This window comes from Rhodamnia argentea, chromosome 2, assembly GCF_020921035.1.
Source record: "Rhodamnia argentea isolate NSW1041297 chromosome 2, ASM2092103v1, whole genome shotgun sequence".
NCBI classification, from domain to species: Eukaryota; Viridiplantae; Streptophyta; class Magnoliopsida; order Myrtales; family Myrtaceae; genus Rhodamnia; species Rhodamnia argentea.
In genome coordinates, this window is record NC_063151.1 from 22949175 (window position 1) to 22971118 (window position 21944).

Below are 21944 nucleotides of genomic sequence, written 5' to 3' on the forward strand. Positions count from 1 at the left end.
TCTTAAAAGGTCGAGGTGTAAATTCATTTATTTATTTTTTGGGCATCGAATAGTGAACACCATTTTTCCAAATTTGATGGAGAGTAGAATTGACTGGTCATACATGCTACGTGGACGGATCCAAGGAGCATTTGACAACACTTTGACAATTGATCTCCCACAAATACTTGTTTAAACCACAAAAAAAACCTAAACCAGTACACCCGTGATAAATTTACGTCAAACTATTTTTTTTACCACAAAAACTCCCAAACTGGTACACTTGTGATAAATTTACCCAAAATTATTTTTTCAACCATCAAAAATCCCAAACCGATACACATGTGAAAAATTTATCTTCCGTTAATTTTCATTAAATTGAATTAATACCACAAAAAATCTCAAATTGATATATGTGTGACAAATAGATGGTAAAAACCCCAAACGTGTGCATTCGGCAATTGTCACGTGTCATCCAACTTAGCAATTTGACAATAAAATTTAACGGAGAGTAAATCTATCATGGGTGTACCAGTTTAGGGTAAATTTGTCAAAGGTGTACCGGTTTAAGGTTTTTGGTAATAAAAATAATAATTTGAGATAAATTTATCGCAAGTGTACCAGTTTGAAATTTTTCGTGGTATTAACCCCTAAAACGATTAGCTGACCATATGTGTTTTTTGTTTATTTTCATTGTAGTCACATTGAAAGTTTGAAAGAATTTGTTGAGTGAGGAATAACTACTTACTTTGATGCCTATATTTGAAATAATTTACCAGTGTCGGTCAGCGACTCTTTAGATGTTATTATAGGGGTTCCATGCCCGCGACAGGATGTTCAATTTAAGCCATAATTCTTGTTCAATCCTTCAACTCCATCCTCATTACGGTGCCAGTTAGATCTGAAGAGGGATTATCCTACATCATGGTCTAACCAATGCTGCAAAGAAACAAAGGTTGCTGAGGCCAAGGAGAGAACGTGGAATTCGAACTTATAACTGGAGGGTCTCATACCATTTGGGATAAGCCCTACACCACTAAACCAACCACAGTTGAGGTGGAGGAAGCTTTATTTCATAATATAACGTAAAGTTGACGATAAAAGATTTAAACATCACAAAGATTTTCACATATAAGTACTATCTATCGATGGCGACTGCAGAATCGAATATATTCTTCGCCATATTTCAAATGAAAACATGTTGAAATGACTTGAACTGTGGTTAGAGAATAGCATGAGAATTAGAGTCTAAGACAAAATAAAATAAAAGGAGCCTACCATGAAATCTCCTAAAGTATAGGGATCCAAAAATGTGGTCTCTTCACACTATTCTCTTTTCTTCCTCTTTCGCAATAAGCTGCAAAGGATAGCCACAAAATTGAGATATCTGTCCAGTCGGGTTGGCCACCGATCCAATCAACCAATCACAAAATAGGAGGGGCCCAATTATTTTCCAAATAGATAAGTGGGACCCCATTACAATGGGATCTTAGGATATACTAATCTGTTTACATATTTTCTTCTTAAAATGAAGGGGTTCAACCAAATAAAATAAAATAAATCAATGGCATCGGCACCTAATAATTGCCAGAACAAAGGGCATAAAACTGTTCACATGCGAGGGAGCTACTAAGGCGCTTATGGTAACACTTCTGCTCTACAAATTAATTTCTGATCAAAAATTAATTTTTTATTTCAATTTTTTTTACTTCTTTAAGTGACTCCAAAACTACTTTTGAAACAAAAAATATTCCAAAAGCAGAAAAATGTAATTGCGTAACCAAACGGATTTCTGCTCTAAAAGTGCTGTCATATGCGCCCTAACCGTCTTGAAGAATTCAATGGCATGGACAGATATTTGAGCTGATTTAATTTTGTGCTAGACCAATAAATATTAAAAGCAAATAAATTTAGAGGTCCATCAACATAAATAAACAGATATATCAAGTAAACAGTGAACGATACAATTGATAGTGCTTCAAGATCAGGAAATGTCATTACTTACACTAGGAACATTATATTAGGGGCTCGTCCCGGTGTTAATGCTTGTCGGATATTATGGTTTGACATTGCTTTACACCAAAAAGAGACGAGCCAATTCATTGCCAAAACAATTGATAGTGCTTCAAGATCATGAAATTGATAGTGCTTCAAGATCTAAGTTCCTCTTTCAATTAATGAGTTTTTGATTCCCAAAAATCCAGCCGACTAATTAATTCTTTATGACATATTCTATTTTGCTTTGACAAATAAGACAGTAGTTATTGGCGTTTTCTCAGGAAATATCAATATAGTAAAAATAATAATAAAGAGAGATAAAGAAAAGAAAGGATTTTTTCAAGCCTTACTTTTCATGTAGAGAAGGCTTAGGGGCGCGAGACAACTCTCTCTACGGAAGTCAACAAAATAGCCCTGTAACTTCGGGAAAAAGGTGCCTCCTCACAAAAAATTAATATGGACATGAAGTCATTGCGTCTTATAAATAATCTAAGAGCATAGCACAAAACGAAAAATGAAAAAAAAAAAATGGAAGTGTGTTGATGGAAAACCTAACGTACTCTCTTATTCTTAAAGCATCTTAAAAGAAATAATCACTTTTGAGAAAATGAAAATTAAGTCGTTAGGAAATCATGGACCACGCGTAAAGCACATTTTTTTCTTGATTCAAAACCCTCATCATTCATCCTCAATCAATATAGTACGCGGAACACATTCATGAGATGGGGTTCCTTGATCTCTAAGTCAAAACCACCCCACCGACACCATAACCTCATCTTGAACTTTAGACTCCTACATTTATATTATTAAGTTAACGAATCTTGCGGTTCAAGTTTAAGGTAGGAAGAAGATATAATCAAGGTAAATTTCAATTAAAGGCCTCAAGTGAGCTTACTTTCTTAAAAGAGGGTCCACGATGAATTTTGTCTCAAACAATGACCTCAAGTGACAATCTAATCTCAATTAAGGGCCTGGCGAAGCATGTGCATCTCACATGCCACCATGACAGAGGCATTTTCGACCACATGTATTTTTTCTCTATTCATCTTCTTCGTTCTCCTGCTCATCCTCTTCCTGCTTTCACCTTACGCTTAACCTTTTTCCTAAAAAGATGAAAAACCTCACCAACTACATCAGCAAGAGAACGCAATCGGATGAAAAGCCTCCCTCAATCCATCATGAACAGACCCTCCCCCGTTCCATCATCCAGCGGAAGCCGAAGCCCCAATTTGCCAGCGAAACCCCTCGAGTCATCACCATCACCTCTAGATCCATCGCGTTTCGTGGAGGGATGCACTATGAATTGTATTAGAGAAGTCGCATATCGAAGAATTGATGTGATATTAAGTAATTAATAAATTTTCGTTGACCCATAATTCATTGACTTAAATTTTTGAGTGAAGGTAGATCCAATTGGATATATTAACGGGCTCGGACTTTGGATCTCTCTTGGTAATCTCCCCTAGTGAAGGTATCGGACTTCTGTCGCTTATGTTTTAAGCGGCGAGAGCAAGAGTGATCCCTGTTGAGAGGAGGCCACAAACATAATTCTGCAGAATTTTCCCTTCTCCTGCAAACATCTCGTCCTATATAAACAAACAATTCTCTTTCACCTTTTTTAATTTTCAGAGAATTTCAGGTCCATGCATTTATTTTTATTTATTTTTTCCCTTCTTGGTTTTAAGCACGAAGTGACGAAATTCTTTGTCTCCATCCCAACCCATCTTCTTCTTTTTTTCGGTCTAACCCCCAACCTATCTTTGACCTAGAGAGAAAAGGAAGAAGAAGATGAACCGGAAGAAAAAAGAAGAACGGAGAAAGAAGAAACAAAAAGGAATAAAAGAAACAAAAAAATTAACTTTGGACTAAAATACCCTCATCATAACTTAAAAAGTGGCATGTGAGATGCATATGCTCATCGAAACCCTTCTTTGAAATTGTGTTAACCACTTCAGGCCTTTAATTAAAACTGTTATAGTCACTTCAAGCTTTTATTTGAAGCAATGCTCACTTTAGGTCTTATTTTGAGAAAATAGTCATACTTCAAGCCACTATTTGGAATTTTCCTTATAATCGGAGAAATTGACAAGAAACAATAAGAACACCAAATATATGCAAAGTTTCATCAGACCATTGGTACCTCCTAAAAAAGTTACTCCAATTAAGATTTTGTTTGTTTCGAAAAAAATATATGATTTGAAAAATACTTTCCTAAAAATGATCACTTAAATCTCTTACACAAATAAACAGACGAAAAATATTTTTTTTGTCCACAAAAATATTTAAATCGTTGCCGATAAGAGAAATATTTTTCATTAGCTAATTATTTTAAGAGATACAAATAATTAATTTTTGAAAAATATTTTTCCAAACATTTTTTTCCGCAAAACTGACTAAAGCTCAGGAAACTACTCAAAATTGAAAATGATGCAAATTAGGAAACTTACTTGGATTTTCTTTATATATTCATACTCGAAAGATATTTAACATGTTACATCAAATATTTACAAGATTGCAATGTGTTGACACCAAAAATCGGCCTGGGCTGCAGATAGCCGAAAGCCCATGGAAATAGTACGCTGTACTAAAGGCCCAGAAGGGAGCACATATCGGTTGCCAATGATATGGCGAACCGACGCTTGATTAGCAAAATGTCGGCAACATTGCAAAGTCAATATATCACGCCGATAGATAAATGGAGTAGATAAGTTTGTACTATAAACCGCCCAAAGGATAAAGGAAGCATTTACCGAAACCAGGCCAAGAATTTAGAGATAGACTGTATGATGTAACTGTAACCAAAGGTTATGTTTTGCACTAGGTTATATATAGTTAGAAATGACTCTTTGTAAAGGACTTTCTATCATTCAACAATGAATAACACTTATCTTTTCCTTTGCAATTTATCCTATTTGCAATTTACTTTATCAGCACTTTACCTTATCGCACTTTATATTTATCATCCAATTTATCTTTCAGCCATTTATTTTCACTTCTCGTTCGGAATTGTCACAAGAATCCATTTAATCATCAAATCCAAAAGCTCTACACATTCGGTGAAAGATCTTTTGTCGTGACATTTCTTGCGAAGCACAGTGTTCTCAAGATTTTCACAGTTTTTTATTTCATCTCACAAAAATCGCCTGATAATTAAATTGTATTCAAAATAAGAAACCACTTCTTGAAATTCTAGACATATTTTCGACAGGTTTCTTCTAATATCCACAAGATTGGAATGTCATCTAGACTTTCATTTTTTCTTTTCCCATTTCAACTTGGGACAATGGTCTGCCAAATTATTTGTATCCAAGATAAGCCCTTTTAGGAGAGCTACTCAAACTAGGAAACAACAAGATTGGAATGTTTTCGACACATATTCCTTTACGGGCTCAAATTCGAGATATATTCTCAACAAAATACATCAAATATCCACAAGTTTGGAATGTTCTCTAGATTTTCACTATTTACCATTTTAACTCAGGAAATTCATCTGCCAAATAATTTGTATCCAAGATAAGGAGCGCTTTTAGGAGAGTTACTTAAACTAGGAAACCACTCAAATTAATAAACTCCCTTAGATCGGGTTTTTTTTTTATGGGCTCAAACTTAACATATTTTTACAACATGCTGCTTCAAAACTTATCCCACGATTTTCACTGTTTCCCTTTTGAACTCGTAAGAGAAATTGTCTGCCAAATAATTTGTTGCATGATTTTGAGAAAGCTACTCAAACTAGAAAACTAATAAAAAAACGTACTTGGAACGAGTTTCCTTTAAGGGTTCAGTATCAAAAAATATTCTGAACATATTACGATGAGTATCCACAAGACTGAAATGTCCTCAAGATTCTCACCAGCTTACCATTTCAACTCGTAAATATTGTCAGCCAAATAATTTGTATCAAAAATAGGAAATCACCCCTAGAAAAGTTACTTAAACTAGGAAACAAATCAAACTGAGAAATCACTAACCTATTCAATCTAGGAAATCTGCAAGAATCGAGATTCTTTACGACCTCAAACTCGAGGCATGTTCTTAAAACTTTTCAATTTTTTTTGTCAACCTTAACATTTTACATTAAACATTCACAAGATTTGAATGTTCCCTAGATTTTCACTGTTTTCCATTTTAACTCAGGAAAATCTTCTGCCAAATAATTTGTATCTAAGATAAGAATCCCTTTTTACGAAAGCTACTCAAACTAAGAGCCAAAACCACTCAAATTAGGAAATTTAATTTGATCAGGTTTTCTTTATGGGGTCAAACTCGAGACATATTCTCAACATGTTACATCAAATATCCAGACGATTGGTATGTTCTCGGCATTTTCAACTCATAAAGAAATCCTCAGCCATATATATTCTACCAATAATAGGAAACCCCTTTTGGGAAAGTTGCTCAACTTAGAAAAATCATTGGTACTTACTTGAATCGGTTTTTTTTTTTTATAGGCTCAATCTCACAACATATTCTCAACATATTGTTTTACATATCCAAACAAAATTGGAATGTCCTCGATATTTTTACTGTTTTCCCTTTTCAACTCATAAAAATTATTTGCCAAATAAATACTCGTCCCCCCAAAACATCCCCAACTAGGACAAAAAAAGAAAAGTCTATCCCCTAATTTTTCTTTTTATGCTTGATATACAAACTACTGCTTTATTGAAAGAAGATAAAGATGCATCGAATTGGACCACACCAACCTATCCTGACCGTCCATCACGCCTTTAAGGCCTCCCGCGTTGGCTCGATTGGATGTGAGACTTTGCATGTGCCAACTCTCCCTATAAATACACCCCTCCCCACTCAAACAATCTCACAACACATACCATACGACTTCAGCTATACTCCTTTCCCTGATTCATTGTCAATTCTAGTATCCCACCAAAAACAACCACCAACCATGGCCGAAGGACACCACCACCACCTCTTCCACCACAAGAAGGAGGATGAGCCACCGGTCGAGACCGCCTATGGCAGTGGCCCTGGCGGCGCTTATGCCGAGACCACCGAGGTGGTCGCGGAGCCCGATTACAAGAAGGAGGAGAAGCACCACAAGCACCTCGAGCAACTCGGCGAGCTCGGTACTGCTGCAGCCGGCGCTTATGCTTTGGTAATAATTATTATCTTATTCTCAATTCTTGTAATTTTTTTCTCATTTTTTATGTTGATTCGCATCTACACCTTATTGACCTGAACCATCAGGTTGATCACAAGCATTGGGAGCGATGGATTAGACCCTCATATTTCTACTGGACATGATGATGGCATGCCATACCCTCATAAATGAACAATAGTCTAAATTCAATCAATTTCCTTCACCAATCAACTAGAGTAACAAGATTTCCCCACAATTGGCTTAAAATGAAAACATAGATGCACTCCATAACAGAATCTACATGATCAAAACTTCTGCTCAAAGTGAATAAATCAATCTTTTTGTTGAACTTATAAGTTATACCATATGAAAAAAGTACACATTAACTTTTTTTTTCCCCTTTACCTTATCTCATTTTGTTTCATTCACACGACTCCTAATTAATGATGTGCAAACTGCAGTATGAGAAGCATGAGGCCAAGAAGGACCCAGAGCACGCCCACAGGCACAAGATAGAGGAGGAAGTTGCCGCCGCCGCCGCGGTCGGGGCCGGCGGGTTCGCCTTCCATGAGCACCACGAGAAGAAGGAGGCCAAGAAAGAAGATGAAGAGGCTCATGGCAAGAAGCACCACCATCTCTTCTAAACCATGGATGGATCTCCGTCTCTCTCTTCTTGCTTTGTGTCTTGTTTATGTAATTTTGCTTTCTCTAACCAGGTATCCTCCAAGCTAAGAGACCGCCCTGCATAGTCGTCGCACTTTTGCAGAGGGGTGGTTCTTGAATCTTGGATCTACATCTGCTGCTTGTTAATGCTTCCTGAGAGAGTGGAGTATTGTGTGTTGATTTGGGCTTTGTCTTGTACCGGTTGTATCTGGGGTGCCTTAATAATATTATCTTCTGACGACCTGATGTTTCTTGCGTTTACCTTTCAACGCATTATTTTAGGTACGAAGACTATATTCAATCTTATTTTCCAAAACGTACTCAGCTCAGAGTCTCCGCATAAAATGGTCGTTAACTCGCTAAAAACAGGGTAGCATGAGATCTAGAATATCACCTAATCGCAATGTACATTCGATTATAATTCAAAAAATGTACGAAATAAGAAATAAAATGCGCAAGGTTACCTTTCATGTTCTTAGAATTGATGTATTTCGAGTCTATGACATGACGACACGTATAAATTCGAAAACTTTATCTAACTGTAGCCTATCCCGATATCTTCATTGTGACCCCACTGTGCACATTGACATTGTCCACTAATTTGGTGGGGATCACGGGGGATGGGGGGGACCTGCATCAAAGGGTGTGGGTGCATGTCGTTGTCATCATCATCATCCATTATTTGTGATTTCTTGCTCAATCAAACACCGGGTCATGCGAGGCATGATCTCATGCAAGACTCTGTTTTTTTTTTTTTTTTCAGATATGGTTCGAGTCAATTGACCGTCATTCAGTTTGAAATGAAAACGCGAAATGACATAGTTAATCATCTATGATTGTCCTAAATCAACGGTGTATCGTATATGATGACCCACCCATTCATATGTGCTGAAAAAAGTTTCGATAAAGTGTCTTCAATTCCGCAAAAGTAATGCCTACCGCATTGAAGTTGTCAATAATGGTATTATCATTTGAGGGACTTAGCTCCTTTTCGGGAGAATTTCAAATAAAAGCCCAACTAAAGGCATAAAGTGTCCATATTTTCTCAAATAAGAGCGTGAAGTGGGTTTTTTTTCAAATAAGGACATGAAGTGCTCGAAGTGCTCCGATTGCTCCAAACAATGGTCTAGCTGAAGAGCATTTTCATCTTTTACTTTTTAAAATTTTTTTCATTTTCTATTTTTACTTTTTTCCATTTCTTTTTCTTTTCTTTTTCTTTTTGCCTTTTCCTTTCTTTTCATTGCCTTTTTCTTTTTTCTTCCCTCCCCTCCCCAACCGGCATCGGCCTACATCTTTAACAAGTCAGTCTACATCTTTTGACCAGATTGGTTCTCGAAAACTAATCTGAAACGTGAGTGAAGATTATTACAATACACGTGTAAGTTGTGTTAGAGAAATTTCATATCAAAAAATTGGTGTTTAGTATACGTAGTTGACGCACTTTCAAGTGAAGGTGGATCCAACTAGATATGTTGACTGCCTTGGATTTAAGCTCCCTTTTGGCGTTCGATCTCCCCGGCCTAAAGTATTGGGTTTCTAGTTGATGCCTGCTGGGGAGGGAGGGACGAAAAAAGAAAAATAAAACAAGAAAAAAGGAAAAAGAAAAGAAATGGGAAAAAGAAAAACAGAAAAAGAAAAAAAAATTCAAGAAAGTAAAGGATGAAAACGCACTTCGGCCAAGCCATTCTTTGAAAAAATTTGAACATTTCATACTCTTGTTTGAAAAAATGAAGACACTTCGTGCTCTTATTTGGAATTTTCCCTTTTTTCTTTTTGCTTTTTATATGTGACTTAACTACTTAAATTTTCTATACATTTCTACTTATACTTTATGATGGGTATGAGATTGGTCGGACTCTAACTAGTTAGACTGATCTTCGATTACTTATGAAAAGAATTAGTCGAGTTGGAAGAATGTCGGGGACTTTCGTCGCCGGAAAATCCTATCACGATCGCAACGTGATCCTCTCAAGGGTAAGTTCGGATATGATAATTTCTCATAATATCATTGCTATCGCAATAGATTAAAAGAAAAAATCCATTATTAATTGCTGATCGAGAGACTGAGAAATCACTGAAGTCGCTCAACTCCTCTCACTTCGGTTATTCAATGAACGAGACGAACAGCATGAACTTGTGGAAGTTGTTCTTACGTTACAAAGACGAACTGCGTGAATTTGCGGAAGTTGGTTCCACGTTACTGTCCGAAGAAAGGAAAGAGCGTCGGCAACTCTAATTATTGCACTATTAACGCAACCGAATATTCTTTAAGAATCACAATTTTTTTTTAAATTTTCTACTATGGTGGGGGATGGAATGAAAGTAAAACTTGATCTTGGGAAAACGTTACAACAGACAATAATGCGATCACCATGCTATACCTTGGTCTTTACGATTGAATGATGTGAGATGTAGGTGATTATTTAAATTCAATCTGCTGGATTTAAGTGGATCATTGCTACTTTTTTCCCTTATTTTCCCATTTGTACGCTCCATTTCGGCAATCGAAACTGTTAGGAACTAACTGATTACTCTGTGGAAAGATCAAAGCAAACGTGAATGCTCCCAACATTATTGATGTCCGAGAATTTATTCTAAGAACCCACCCCGGTCAGCATGGATGGGAACATGATCACGAGAGATTTTCGTTAGCTTGAATGGCAGGTTATGGCGCAGAGAATGTTAGTTGAATCTCACGAAAAAGATTTCTGTTCCCTAGCTACTGTGGTTCCACGATGATCGTGAACATCACCGCGGAAAGTGACTGGTTGTTTGATGCCGGAAACAACACGATATGTCCACTTCATATAAGATTATCCGACTTCGTTTACTTGGCTTTTCTCGTAAGAACGTGCCTGCTTAAAAAGTCCTCCACGTATATTCAGCGCTAATTCGAAGAGGATATGATTTGCCCTACGATAAGACGTGTGCTTCCGGTCCGTGCGTATATTTATGTATATTTGCAGCTTTCTTAGAGCTATACGCAAGATGATAAACAGTTTGATGAGCAATCAAGCCGTAGACTAAGCGGCTAGATAAACGCGTCAGCCCCAAAATATATGTATAAATAGGAGCAAACTTCTTAGCAGTCCTTATCACAGGTGTAAAAACCCTAACGCTCGCTAATGACTTTTTCAAATCTGCAAATTGGTACAAGTCATGCATAGCAATCGCACAAACGCGTTGATAAATTACAGCTTCAATATGAACACGCGAGCATAGAAAATGAATGCTGAACTGAAGCGGGTTTTAATCTCTGTATAACATAGGCGCTAAATTATCACAGAAATATTTTACTTGACGCATTTTCAGGACTTCTTTACGATCCGGGCATTTTCAGGGCATTTGAGGATTCAATCATTTATACAAGCAAACAAAAAAAGTCACATCTTTTACTGTTAATTGCAACTGCTTGTTTTTACTAACACGGGCGATTTTATTTATGTGATTCTTTTATCCTAGTGTGGGGCTAAAATATTTCAGTTTATTCCATTCATTTTGGAGAGGAAGATACACAAAGCGAAGCCTTGGTTGTATTTAATTATCTTCCCCCAGAGAGATATAATGCTCAAAGCATTATGCATTTGGACAACCATGAGGTCAAGATGAAACCCAAAAAGAAAATGCAAAAGAAAAGGAAAGGTGACATAAAATATCAGTTTCACATGGAAAGAAGCTGGAAGGTTTCAGAATGCTGTCAAATTTATGGACAACGACTCCGTCGGTGGTTGAGCCACTTCTCCAACCGGTGGCACCCCACCATGATTTAATCCCATCAAAGGGTCCTCTCGATGGGTACTTGAGCCATAAGATTCGTGACTGAGATCAATCATGGTGTAACTTAGGGTAGTTTTTTATTAGTGTTTATCGAGATGGCAGAAGAAAACCGACAGTGTGACCGAGTAGAAATGTGTCCTTGATTTCTGTCTCGTAATCTTCTTCTAGGTTTCTAGGTGATTCCAACTTTTGTAAATTAATGTAAAGAGCCTTGCTAGGCTGACCATCCTGGCACATAACATTAAAAAGAAAAAAAAAAGTTGTGAGATGTTTTGTAATAAGCATAACACGGTCACACACGGTCATGCAATCATTTTCCTGATGTAAATGGAGAAGAGAATGATCCAAGCCATTGAAACAACAAAGGGGTTAACATCGATCTGTATATCGCTAAAACATTTCTTATTCCCTTCTATAAACATGCGGGACTACCTTCCTCATTGACTCTGACCTTGACCTTTTAGTCTACGTAAGCAAAACAAACCTCGACCCACAAGAAAACAAGCAGACATTGTGGGACACTTTTTGATTTGCTTCCGACCCAACAAACTCAAACTTCTTGAAAACAGACCCACAAAGCCCAACACCCCACATTATTTACGAGACCCAACTCCTAAATGACCCAAATAGCTTGTCCCAAAACCAAATGACCATCACCCTCCGCTGTTTGGAACATCCTTGTTAGGCGCCACCACCAACGGCGGGCGCAGGGTGGTGGCAGCATCGCAGTAGCCTTCAAGGATGTCGCCCTCTTCGGTCGTGTAGCCTAGCGAAGCCAACAAGTTGGGCCAACAGTCATGCTCGATGGTCCTGATGGCTTGGCAACAGCTAGGGCCCAAGTAAGTCTCTCCGTTGAGGAAGAACATGATCACCTCGCCGGTGCAGGCTTGTAGCTGGAACATCGACTCCCAGCAGTTCGACGAGTCCGACCCGTTCTCCGCCACCTTCAGCCGAGCTGCGAGGCTTGCCGGCTTGTGTTTGGGGACTGCTCGGCCAGCTTCGGTCATACTGGCCAAGTATGAAGACACGATGACGAGTAGGAAGATGAAAAGCTTGGGCATTGGAGACATTTTTGCCCAACTAATCTGCCAATCGAGTAGAGAGATCTGAATGTGTGTATGAATAACATTTTTTGGAGGAGTTGAGGTACTTATAGGCGTACGTTGCATGGAGATGTTACATTGCACGGGAAAGCAAAAGGGCTCACAGAATTATTGATATAATTATGGGGGAAAGCTGATAAGACAAGATTGGTCATAATTGGGTTTATAAATTAAAGACATCGTAACGCGCCTGGAGCAAAAAAAAAAAAAAAATTATTTGAGAATCTTCAATCTGGAAGAAATAAATACCAGTAGGAATGGTCTAGTGATAGTATCAATACTTTAGAACGAATTGATATGCGATAAACAATCTTTGCAGCATAGGTCTGACTATATATCAGTGTAAACTTAGTTCTCTTATGCTTTTGACAAATAGTTAAAACACATCTCTACATAATATTGCTCCCTCCATGCATTTAAATAAAACAAGTTGATTTTGAATGGAAAATAAGCTGAACTCTCTGTATTTTTCTTCGGCAATTTCAGCTCATGCATTTCTTATGTAATGGTAAATGTACATTCAACAAGCTTTCGTCGTAATTACTTAAAGAAAAACATCATTGTGTGCCAATCTCGGAGTACGTCTGGTCAAGTAACTCCATAAGAAACCCCAATAAGGAACATTTCTCATAAATTTAAGATTACATTGGAACAAACTTTCTAGACAAAATCCGTTCATAAATTGGGTTAAAGAAATAATTAATAGAAAATAATGAATATGGATAAGGTGAGATCCTCTCACAGCTTACATAATGGCTATGTTCTAGCTTTATTTTGACCCGTTACCATGATAGGATGTATAAGTGACCCCATGATTGGGCTAAGAGAATTTATTAGGGTTTGTTAAATCCAACACAATAAGTAAATTAATCGGACAAGGAGTATCTATCTCTTATTTCTTCCCGCTAATTTCTTTAATCTGGTCAATCTAGGGTTTGGGTTTCACGAGGGAAAGATTAAAAGGTGGTTTAGCATGATTTTGATCCCTAATCTTGGTTTAAGCTCACGTGTCACAAGATCCAAGCTTTTCTTGTTGTTTACGGTGGTTTTATCTCTTAGATGCTAAGCCAAATAAACCCATTGGTCCTTATGAAATTGAGTGTTTGGTTGATTTCAATATTCAGTAATTGATGTACTTGTTTTTCTTTTCCTATTTTTGCCTTTTTTTTAATAGCTAATCCTAGTTGCTTGATGAGAACATCATCATAATTGCATTTCTTGTAATAATTAATGCCATGAAAAATCTCAAACCGATATACTTATGACAAATTTACCCTCAAACTATTTTTTGACCTCCAAAAATCTTAAACTGGTACACTTGTGACAAATTTATCATAAACTAATTTTTTTTTACTATGAAAAATATTAAACTAGTACACATGTGACAAATTTATCCTTCGTTAAGTTAGGTTAAAATAACAAAAAATTTCAAACTAATACACCCGTGACAAACAGAAAGTAAAAACCCAAAGCCGGTACATTCATCAATTGCCACGTGTCATACAACTAAGTACTTTAATGGTTAAATTTAACGAAATTAACGGATGATAAATTTGTCACGATATATCAAGTATAGGATAAATTTATCACAAGTGTACTAGTTTAAGATTTTTTATGGTTAAAAAAATAATTTTGGGTAAATTTGTTATAAATATATCAGTTTGTGATTTTCCGTAATATTAATATTTTTTAAAATTATTTTCTGGGCTTTTTCTATGGGGGGCACATGCGAGTGGAAATTTGCCACGTTTCATCCAATGGGGGACATTCAATCGTGGGTCATTATTTTTCCTTTCGAAAGAATCCAGGTGGATTACCCCACCTCGCAATTCCATGATCTAGCCTACCAAGTTCTCAACTTCTCAATTCTCATTGTCGCTTCTTTTTCATCTTTAAGTATGCCTAGGGTTCTCAAATTAGGAGTTTAACTCGAAAATTAAAACTAAAAGCCAACCTAAACATGACTCAAAGAACACAGATAACCGCCTTGAAAAATATAAGAAAATGAAAGATGGCTTGTGCATGTAAATCGTATGCATTTTATATAAAATGTGTGTTAGAATATCTCGTGAATGTAAATCATGAATTTTCCTTACCAAATCCAACCAATGAAATAGGCTTTAATTTTGCACGAGCAACAGGCTTCCCGACACAAAAAATAATAAGATAGGAAATCATCACCCGTCAAAGAAAACTAGGAATTCTGATCGGTAAGGTAACTTGTATTAGAAACCGTACCTCCCTTTATGTACTTGGACAGTGTCTTCTTCCGAGCAATAAATATGATTGGTGAGTTACAAGAATGAATATTGCATGTGGTTAATATTCGTGATATGTATACTACCGATCAGCGTCTGTTTGGAAACTGTGATTGTCCTGCATTCAATTTGACGCAATTTCGGCAGCATAGTAGTTCTCATTTGGTGCTGCCGCTCAGGCATGGCGGATGCACCGCCGCTGCCGCCCCCACTACGGTAAACTCTTCTGGGCCCCCACCGGAAGTACAACAAACATTCCGAACACAAGTGCACATGGATGTAAGGTTCAGACAAACGACACGGTCATTAACACTGTAAGAACGAAAAACTGGACATGTCTACGCTCGCTCTCTCTCTCTCTCTCTCTCTCTCTCTCTTCTTGTTTGTCTCTGTCCTTATCTCGTCCTCATTAAGTCATGCGTTGAATTTTCAATTTCCCCCCCGCCCCCGCCTTTTTTAAGTTGCTGTTAGATTCTCTCTCTCTCTCTCCCTCTCCATCTCCATCAACTTCAAGCTCGGGTCATTGGTCGAGACCACTGAGATTGCAGAGAGAAGCCCATTTGTACGTTGGTCCTTAAACCAGCCCCCTCTCTCTCACTTAAAGACAAGAATCACTCATCTAGTATTTAAGATTCCACAAACGTACGCAAACCCTCGTTAACATTCCAAAACAACCATTTTTTATACTATTTTAATTCCTCTATATTTGGTTGCTCATCGCTTTACTTTTTCCCTGCGTAACTCTCTCTCTCTCTCTCTCTCTCTCTCTCTCTCTCTCTCGGTGTGTACAAACCTCTGGTTTCTGGGCCAATTCTGAAATGTGGGGTTGTTGCTTCTTATAATGGGTGCCTCGGTGAGAGAGAGAGAGAGCTAAAAGTTTGGATTTTTAAGCTGTTATGAGTGATAGGGTGGAGAGGCAAAAGGTTTTATAATGCCTAAGCAAAAGTGAAACTCTTGGATTTCCAAAGCTGCGGGCTTTTTGTGAGTTGGGTGAGCCGCGCTCATGGATACAGGAAGGCTTGTGGCTGGTTCTCACAACAGGAACGAGTTTGTTCTCATCAATGCTGATGAAGTTGGACGTGTAAGTCCCTTAAAGATTTCTTTTTTCGCCTTGTTGCTGGACTAGATACCTCAGAAGTGACTTCTCTCTTTTTATTTGTGGTGGGAGTTTTTCTGGTCTCCTAATTGTTCCTCCCCTCCATTCTGGCGCTTCTTCTGAAATTCATTCGCTCTTCTTTATTTCTTTTTTCGTACCAGCATCCGCATTTGTTTTCCTTTTGTCTTGTTCATTTGTTCCTGTATTGCTTCCTTCTACAAGGTTGGGCTCAGTAACAGCTACTGAGACACACCCTGCATTTTTCTTTATTTCCCCTGTCTGGTTATTGTGTGAATGTAGACCCACAGACTATTTCTCGCTACAGTTTCGGAGAATTTTGGCATGGTCACTTATATGTGGAGCATCTATCCACCAATCCATTGTACTGATTTGCTGAGGCAGCTCGGCACCCTTGCTCTTTATCTTGAATTCTCAACCTTTATTATCATGCCATTTGCAGGTGACTTGCGTCAAACATATAACTGGGGAAATATGCCAGATCTGTGCGGATGAGATAGAAATAACAGGGGATAGAGAGCCATTTGTTGCTTGCAATGAGTGTGCATTCCCTGTTTGTAGACATTGCTATGAGTATGAAAGGAGTGAGGGAACTCAAGCATGCCCTCATTGCAAAACTCGATATAAGCGTATTAAAGGTTGACACCTCCCCCTATCATTTCCATGGCTAGTCTACGCTAATTCAATCCCAGTTCTACAACAACCATGGAAAGATTTTTATCCGCTTAATAAGCTCTACATTATGTTTTTGCTTGATGTTCCCTATTTTTTGTTTAGCTATTGCAATGAACATATTTATTGCAATTGCCAAAAAATAGGGAGTCCAAGAGTTGAGGGCGACGAAGAAGAAGAAAAAACAGATGATTTGGAGCGTGAGTTTGATATAGGAGACAGTGGAAGAGGGAACCTGCACAGCACAGCAGAGGGCAAGCTGTCCACTCACCTTAACTTTGGGCCCGACTGGCAAACCCACACTCCCGGCATTACTATTACATCAGAGCTGGATGCATCTTCTGCTGTTCCTGAAATTCCGTTATTAACTTATGGTCAAGAGGTGAATGACAGTGATAAGCATGGTTTTCTTCTTCATCATGCGTTTCTTTTGATCTAAGAGTTGCTGTATGTTTCCGCAGGATGTTGGGATTTCCTCTGATAAGCATGCATTGACTATCCCGCCGTTTATGGGTCGAGGAAGATGGATTCATCCAATTCCAAATTCTGATTCTTCTGTGCCATGTAATTTGTTGTTCTTGCAATTTATCAGCAGAAGTTCTTGTTCATTTGCAGCTTATGATGTTTTCCAGGCTGGTTTCTTCCTGCTTAACACAAGCTGGCGCTTTGTTTCAGTGCCACCAAGAGCTTTGGATCCAAAGAAAGATTTAGCAGTCTATGGATATGGAACTGTGGCATGGAAGGAACGTATGGAAGAGTGGAAGAAGAAGCAAAATGGAAGACTTCAGTTTGTGAAGCATGAAAGAGGAAGTGATGGACACGAACCAGATGATCCTGATTTGCCCATGTACGTTCTTTTTCAATGTGTGCTTTTCCTATTCATATTTTTACATGTACAAATTTGCCTCAAGCTTTTAGGAATCCTCTACGGTATCTTTTGCAAGTGAAAAACTTGCACATGAAATCTACATTCCATGTTCCAATACGTGAATGAGTTCCAAAAGTCCAAACTAGGGTATAATAAGCTATGTACTAACGCTAACCCATCCTTACATTTCTCGCTGACACAGCAACATTGGTTGTCCAGAATTTAGCATCTCAGTTAACTTCTATAGCCAAGTTCATGTGCAAATAGATGCTCATTAATTTTGTGTTTCAAAACCTAAGAGGGAGGTGTTGATGCTGTATTCTGCAGTGGCCATTATTTCATCTCTGTGTGAAACTTACTGTTAGTGCTCCAGCAGAGAAAGCCCATGGATCATATTTTATACGTTGTACAGATTTGCCTAATCATGTTTAACTTGCTGGACAAGATGATCAAAAAGATGGTACTCCTGTTTTGTTAAATGAACTTTCCAATGTCCACCCAAACGTCTTATCTATGAAATACTTATTTGTCAGACAGCTCAATGCTAAGAAAAAAATTAGACAATCAAATATTTCCTGCAATTCCTTTCCCATTGTTTTGGGGACCAAGACATGACTTTTATTCAATTGGCAGGATGGACGAGGGAAGACAGCCTCTTTCAAGGAAGTTACCAATTCCTTCCAGCAAGATCAGTCCTTACAGATTAATAATTATTCTGCGGCTTGTGATCCTTGGATTGTTCTTTCACTATCGGATTCTTCACCCCGTGAATGATGCATATGGATTGTGGCTTACATCAGTGATATGCGAAATCTGGTTTGCTATGTCATGGATACTGGATCAGTTTCCAAAATGGTACCCAATTGAACGAGAAACATACCTTGACCGCTTGTCACTGAGGTATTGCACCTTTCCTGATTCATTGTGATTATTCTCTTTTCTCAACGGGTACTAAATAGAATTTTCTTTTCAGGTATGAAAAAGAGGAAAGGCCCACCAAATTAGCCAATATAGACATATTTGTGAGTACAGTGGATCCCATGAAAGAACCTCCTCTTATAACTGCAAACACTGTTCTGTCCATACTTGCTGTAGATTACCCAGTCGACAAAGTAGCATGCTATGTCTCAGATGACGGGGCAGCGATGCTCACCTTTGAAGCCCTATCGGAGACATCAGAGTTTGCGACGAAGTGGGTTCCATTCTGTAAGAGATTCAATATTGAGCCTAGGGCCCCAGAATGGTATTTTTCTCAAAAGGTTGACTATTTGAAGGACAAAGTGAATCCGGAGTTTGTGAGAGAACGCCGTGCCATGAAGGTCTTCAGCTGTTAACCTTTTAAAAATTGTTGTGTGACTTTTATCTACTCTTGCGTGTGGAAGCCAATGTGGCATTTTGCCTTTTACATAATCAAGGAGGCTGTTTGTTTCAAGATGTCATATGTCGGCTCTCTCACCTTTAATGTTGCAGAGAGAATATGAAGAGTTCAAAGTCCGTATAAATGGGTTGGTGGCAATGGCACAGAAAGTTCCTGAAGAAGGTTGGACAATGCAGGACGGCACTCCGTGGCCTGGGAACAATGTCAGAGATCATCCTGGAATGATCCAGGTGGATGCTGCATTCGGCAATTTATATATGATTTATGGCACAAGATTTGTGAAGTTGGCCTATGCTCAGAGAGTTAAAAAAATTCTTTTCGTTTAATCATATTCATGTAGGTTTTCCTTGGCCAAAATGGTGTCCGTGATGTTGAAGGAAATGAATTACCTCAGCTAGTTTATGTCTCTCGTGAGAAGAGACCTGGTTTTGATCATCACAAGAAAGCTGGAGCCATGAATGCTCTGGTATGAAACCCCATCTCTCCTCAGGACCTTTAAAAGTTTGGTCGTACTTCTCAGCTGTTTACATCATCTCTCTCAATTCGCTGAATTACCTACTATTTTGTGAGTCGTTAATCTAGGTGCGGGTCTCAGCAGTCATCACAAATGCCCCTTATATGCTGAACGTGGATTGTGATCACTATATAAACAACAGCAAGGCTCTTCGAGAAGCCATGTGCTTCATGATGGATCCAATTTCGGGCAAGAAGATATGTTACGTGCAATTTCCACAGAGATTTGACGGGATAGATCGTCATGATAGATACTCAAATCGTAATGTAGTATTTTTTGACGTAAGTAAACAAATAAACAGGCCTCATCAATGTTGTAAGGTTCTTCCTTTCCTCTTTTTCTGGAAAAAAAACGAGTCATTCATATATTCTGATGTCTATAATGTTGAATCCAGATAAATATGAAGGGTTTGGATGGCATACAAGGACCAATTTATGTTGGAACTGGTTGTGTCTTCCGGAGGCAGGCTTTGTATGGATATGATGCCCCAATAAAAAAGAAACCTCCTAGGAAAACATGTAACTGTTGGCCGAAATGGTGCTGCTTGTGTTGTGGATCTAGAAAAAGGGATAGGAAAATGAAGTCGAATGAGCAAAAGAAGACAGTGAGGAACAGGGAGGCTTCAAAGCAGATCCATGCACTGGAAAATATTGAAGAGGGAATTGAAGGTGCCCATTTTCTATCTAAATGAATCGTTGGACTTGCATGTTGTTCCACTTGCATGAAGTAGTCTTAAGGTGCTTGCTTGTTATTTTCTCTCTAAATTTCTGATTGATAGAGCATTGTTCTCAGAATAGAGATGGATAGATGCAAAATGTCACATAATTTTAGGGACTCTGTTTCAGGTATAGACAATGAAAAATCATCACTGATGTCCCGAGTGAAGTTCGAGAAGAAGTTTGGTCAATCCCCGGTTTTCATAGCTACAACCCTGATGGAAGAAGGTGGCGTCCCAAAGGGAGCCACTACTGCATCACTTTTGAAAGAAGCCATTCACGTCATTAGCTGTGGTTATGAGGACAAAACAGAATGGGGAAAAGAGGTAAAAGATCTTACAATTTCAGCTTAAATCACTGCTTTTGATACTGTATCAAGAGTATCCAGTATTGCATTGCGCTTATTGTCTACTTGTAACTGTCCCTTAGGTGGGCTGGATATATGGCTCCGTTACAGAGGATATCTTAACAGGCTTCAAGATGCACTGTCATGGCTGGCGATCTGTATTCTGCATGCCTAAGCGGCCCGCTTTCAAGGGCTCAGCTCCAATAAACCTCTCAGATCGCCTGCATCAGGTTCTCCGTTGGGCTCTTGGATCGGTTGAGATCCTTTTGAGCAGGCATTGTCCGATATGGTATGGATATGGCTGCGGCTTAAAATGGCTAGAGCGGTTTTCTTACATCAACTCGGTCGTCTATCCTTTGACGTCCATTCCCTTGATCGCATATTGTACTCTTCCAGCTGTTTGTCTTCTAACGGGAAAGTTCATTGTCCCTGAGGTAACTTCCACCACACTTCCAGGAGTTCTGTGCTTGCTCGAGCAATTGGTTTTGCTTTGCAACAAGACCATGGCTGACTATACCTTTTCAACATTGTTGCAGATAAGCAACTATGCTAGTCTCATTTTCATGGCACTCTTTATATCCATCGCGGCTACAGGCATCCTCGAGATGCAGTGGGGTGGTGTCGGCATCCACTACTGGTGGAGAAACGAGCAGTTCTGGGTAATTGGGGGGGTCTCATCTCACCTGTTTGCTCTCTTCCAGGGTCTACTAAAAGTTTTGGCCGGCGTCAACACAAACTTCATGGTCACGTCCAAAGCCGGAGACAACGGAGAGTTCTCTGAGCTATACCTCTTCAAGTGGACATCCTTGTTAATCCCTCCCTTGACTCTGCTCATCCTAAACATAACTGGAGTCATTGTCGGCGTTTCAGATGCCATCAACAATGGCTACGAATCTTGGGGTCCACTGTTGGGCAAACTATTCTTTGCTCTGTGGGTCATTGTTCATCTGTATCCCTTCCTCAAGGGATTCATGGGAAAACAGGATCGGGTACCCACGATCATAATTGTTTGGGCAATTCTTCTCGCCTCGATATTAACTCTTTTATGGGTCCGAATAAACCCATTCATTTCCAAGGACGGCATTGTGCTAGAGGTGTGTGGATTGGATTGCAACTAGGATTAGGTGAGTTAGGAATGTTTTAGTAGACTAAAATTTTACCTGTAGAATTTTTGTTACTGTAGTTTACGATCGATTGTGTTCGTCGGTTGAAGACTCGAAGCGGAGGGCACCCTCTTGCGATTTGCAGTGGGATTCATCAAGGAGAAGGCTCCTTGAAGGGTGTATGTACAAAAAATGAAAATTGGAAAAGGAGAAAGGAAAAGAATGATTTTTGGCAGATGTGGACTTTGAGTTATGCAAAATCCTCTTGATTGTTTCAGTGTGTTCAGTGATTTTTGTATGCCGTCTCCTTTTTGCCAAGAAGGTAATAAATCAATCCACTAACAAAGAGAAATT

At 38.6% G+C, this 21944-nt stretch overlaps 3 protein-coding genes across 3 annotated transcripts; 2 read left to right on the plus strand and 1 right to left on the minus strand.

Annotated features, from left to right (window-relative positions):
• The first annotated feature begins 6791 nt into the window (after positions 1-6791).
• On the plus strand, positions 6792-7982 carry LOC115750718 (abscisic stress-ripening protein 1-like). The gene is made up of 2 exons (XM_030688239.2): positions 6792-7093; positions 7540-7982. Exons 1-2 carry the CDS (start codon positions 6884-6886, stop codon positions 7720-7722), a joined length of 393 nt encoding a protein of 130 aa, XP_030544099.1. The 5' UTR covers positions 6792-6883; the 3' UTR covers positions 7723-7982.
• A 3888-nt stretch (positions 7983-11870) lies between these two features.
• On the minus strand, positions 11871-12624 carry LOC115750702 (egg cell-secreted protein 1.1-like). Its single transcript, XM_030688217.2, has one exon. It carries the CDS (start codon positions 12586-12588, stop codon positions 12172-12174), a length of 417 nt encoding a protein of 138 aa, XP_030544077.1. The 5' UTR covers positions 12589-12624; the 3' UTR covers positions 11871-12171.
• A 3108-nt stretch (positions 12625-15732) lies between these two features.
• Positions 15733-21825, plus strand: LOC115750715 (cellulose synthase A catalytic subunit 6 [UDP-forming]-like). The gene is made up of 14 exons (XM_030688231.2): positions 15733-15960; positions 16436-16631; positions 16812-17047; positions 17127-17229; positions 17341-17512; positions 18167-18433; positions 18507-18852; positions 19004-19141; positions 19252-19377; positions 19494-19706; positions 19820-20093; positions 20271-20467; positions 20571-20921; positions 21024-21825. The coding sequence occupies exons 1-14, from the start codon at positions 15883-15885 to the stop codon at positions 21603-21605; spliced, it is 3279 nt and encodes a 1092-aa protein (XP_030544091.1). The 5' UTR covers positions 15733-15882; the 3' UTR covers positions 21606-21825.
• Positions 21826-21944: the final 119 nt, after the last annotated feature.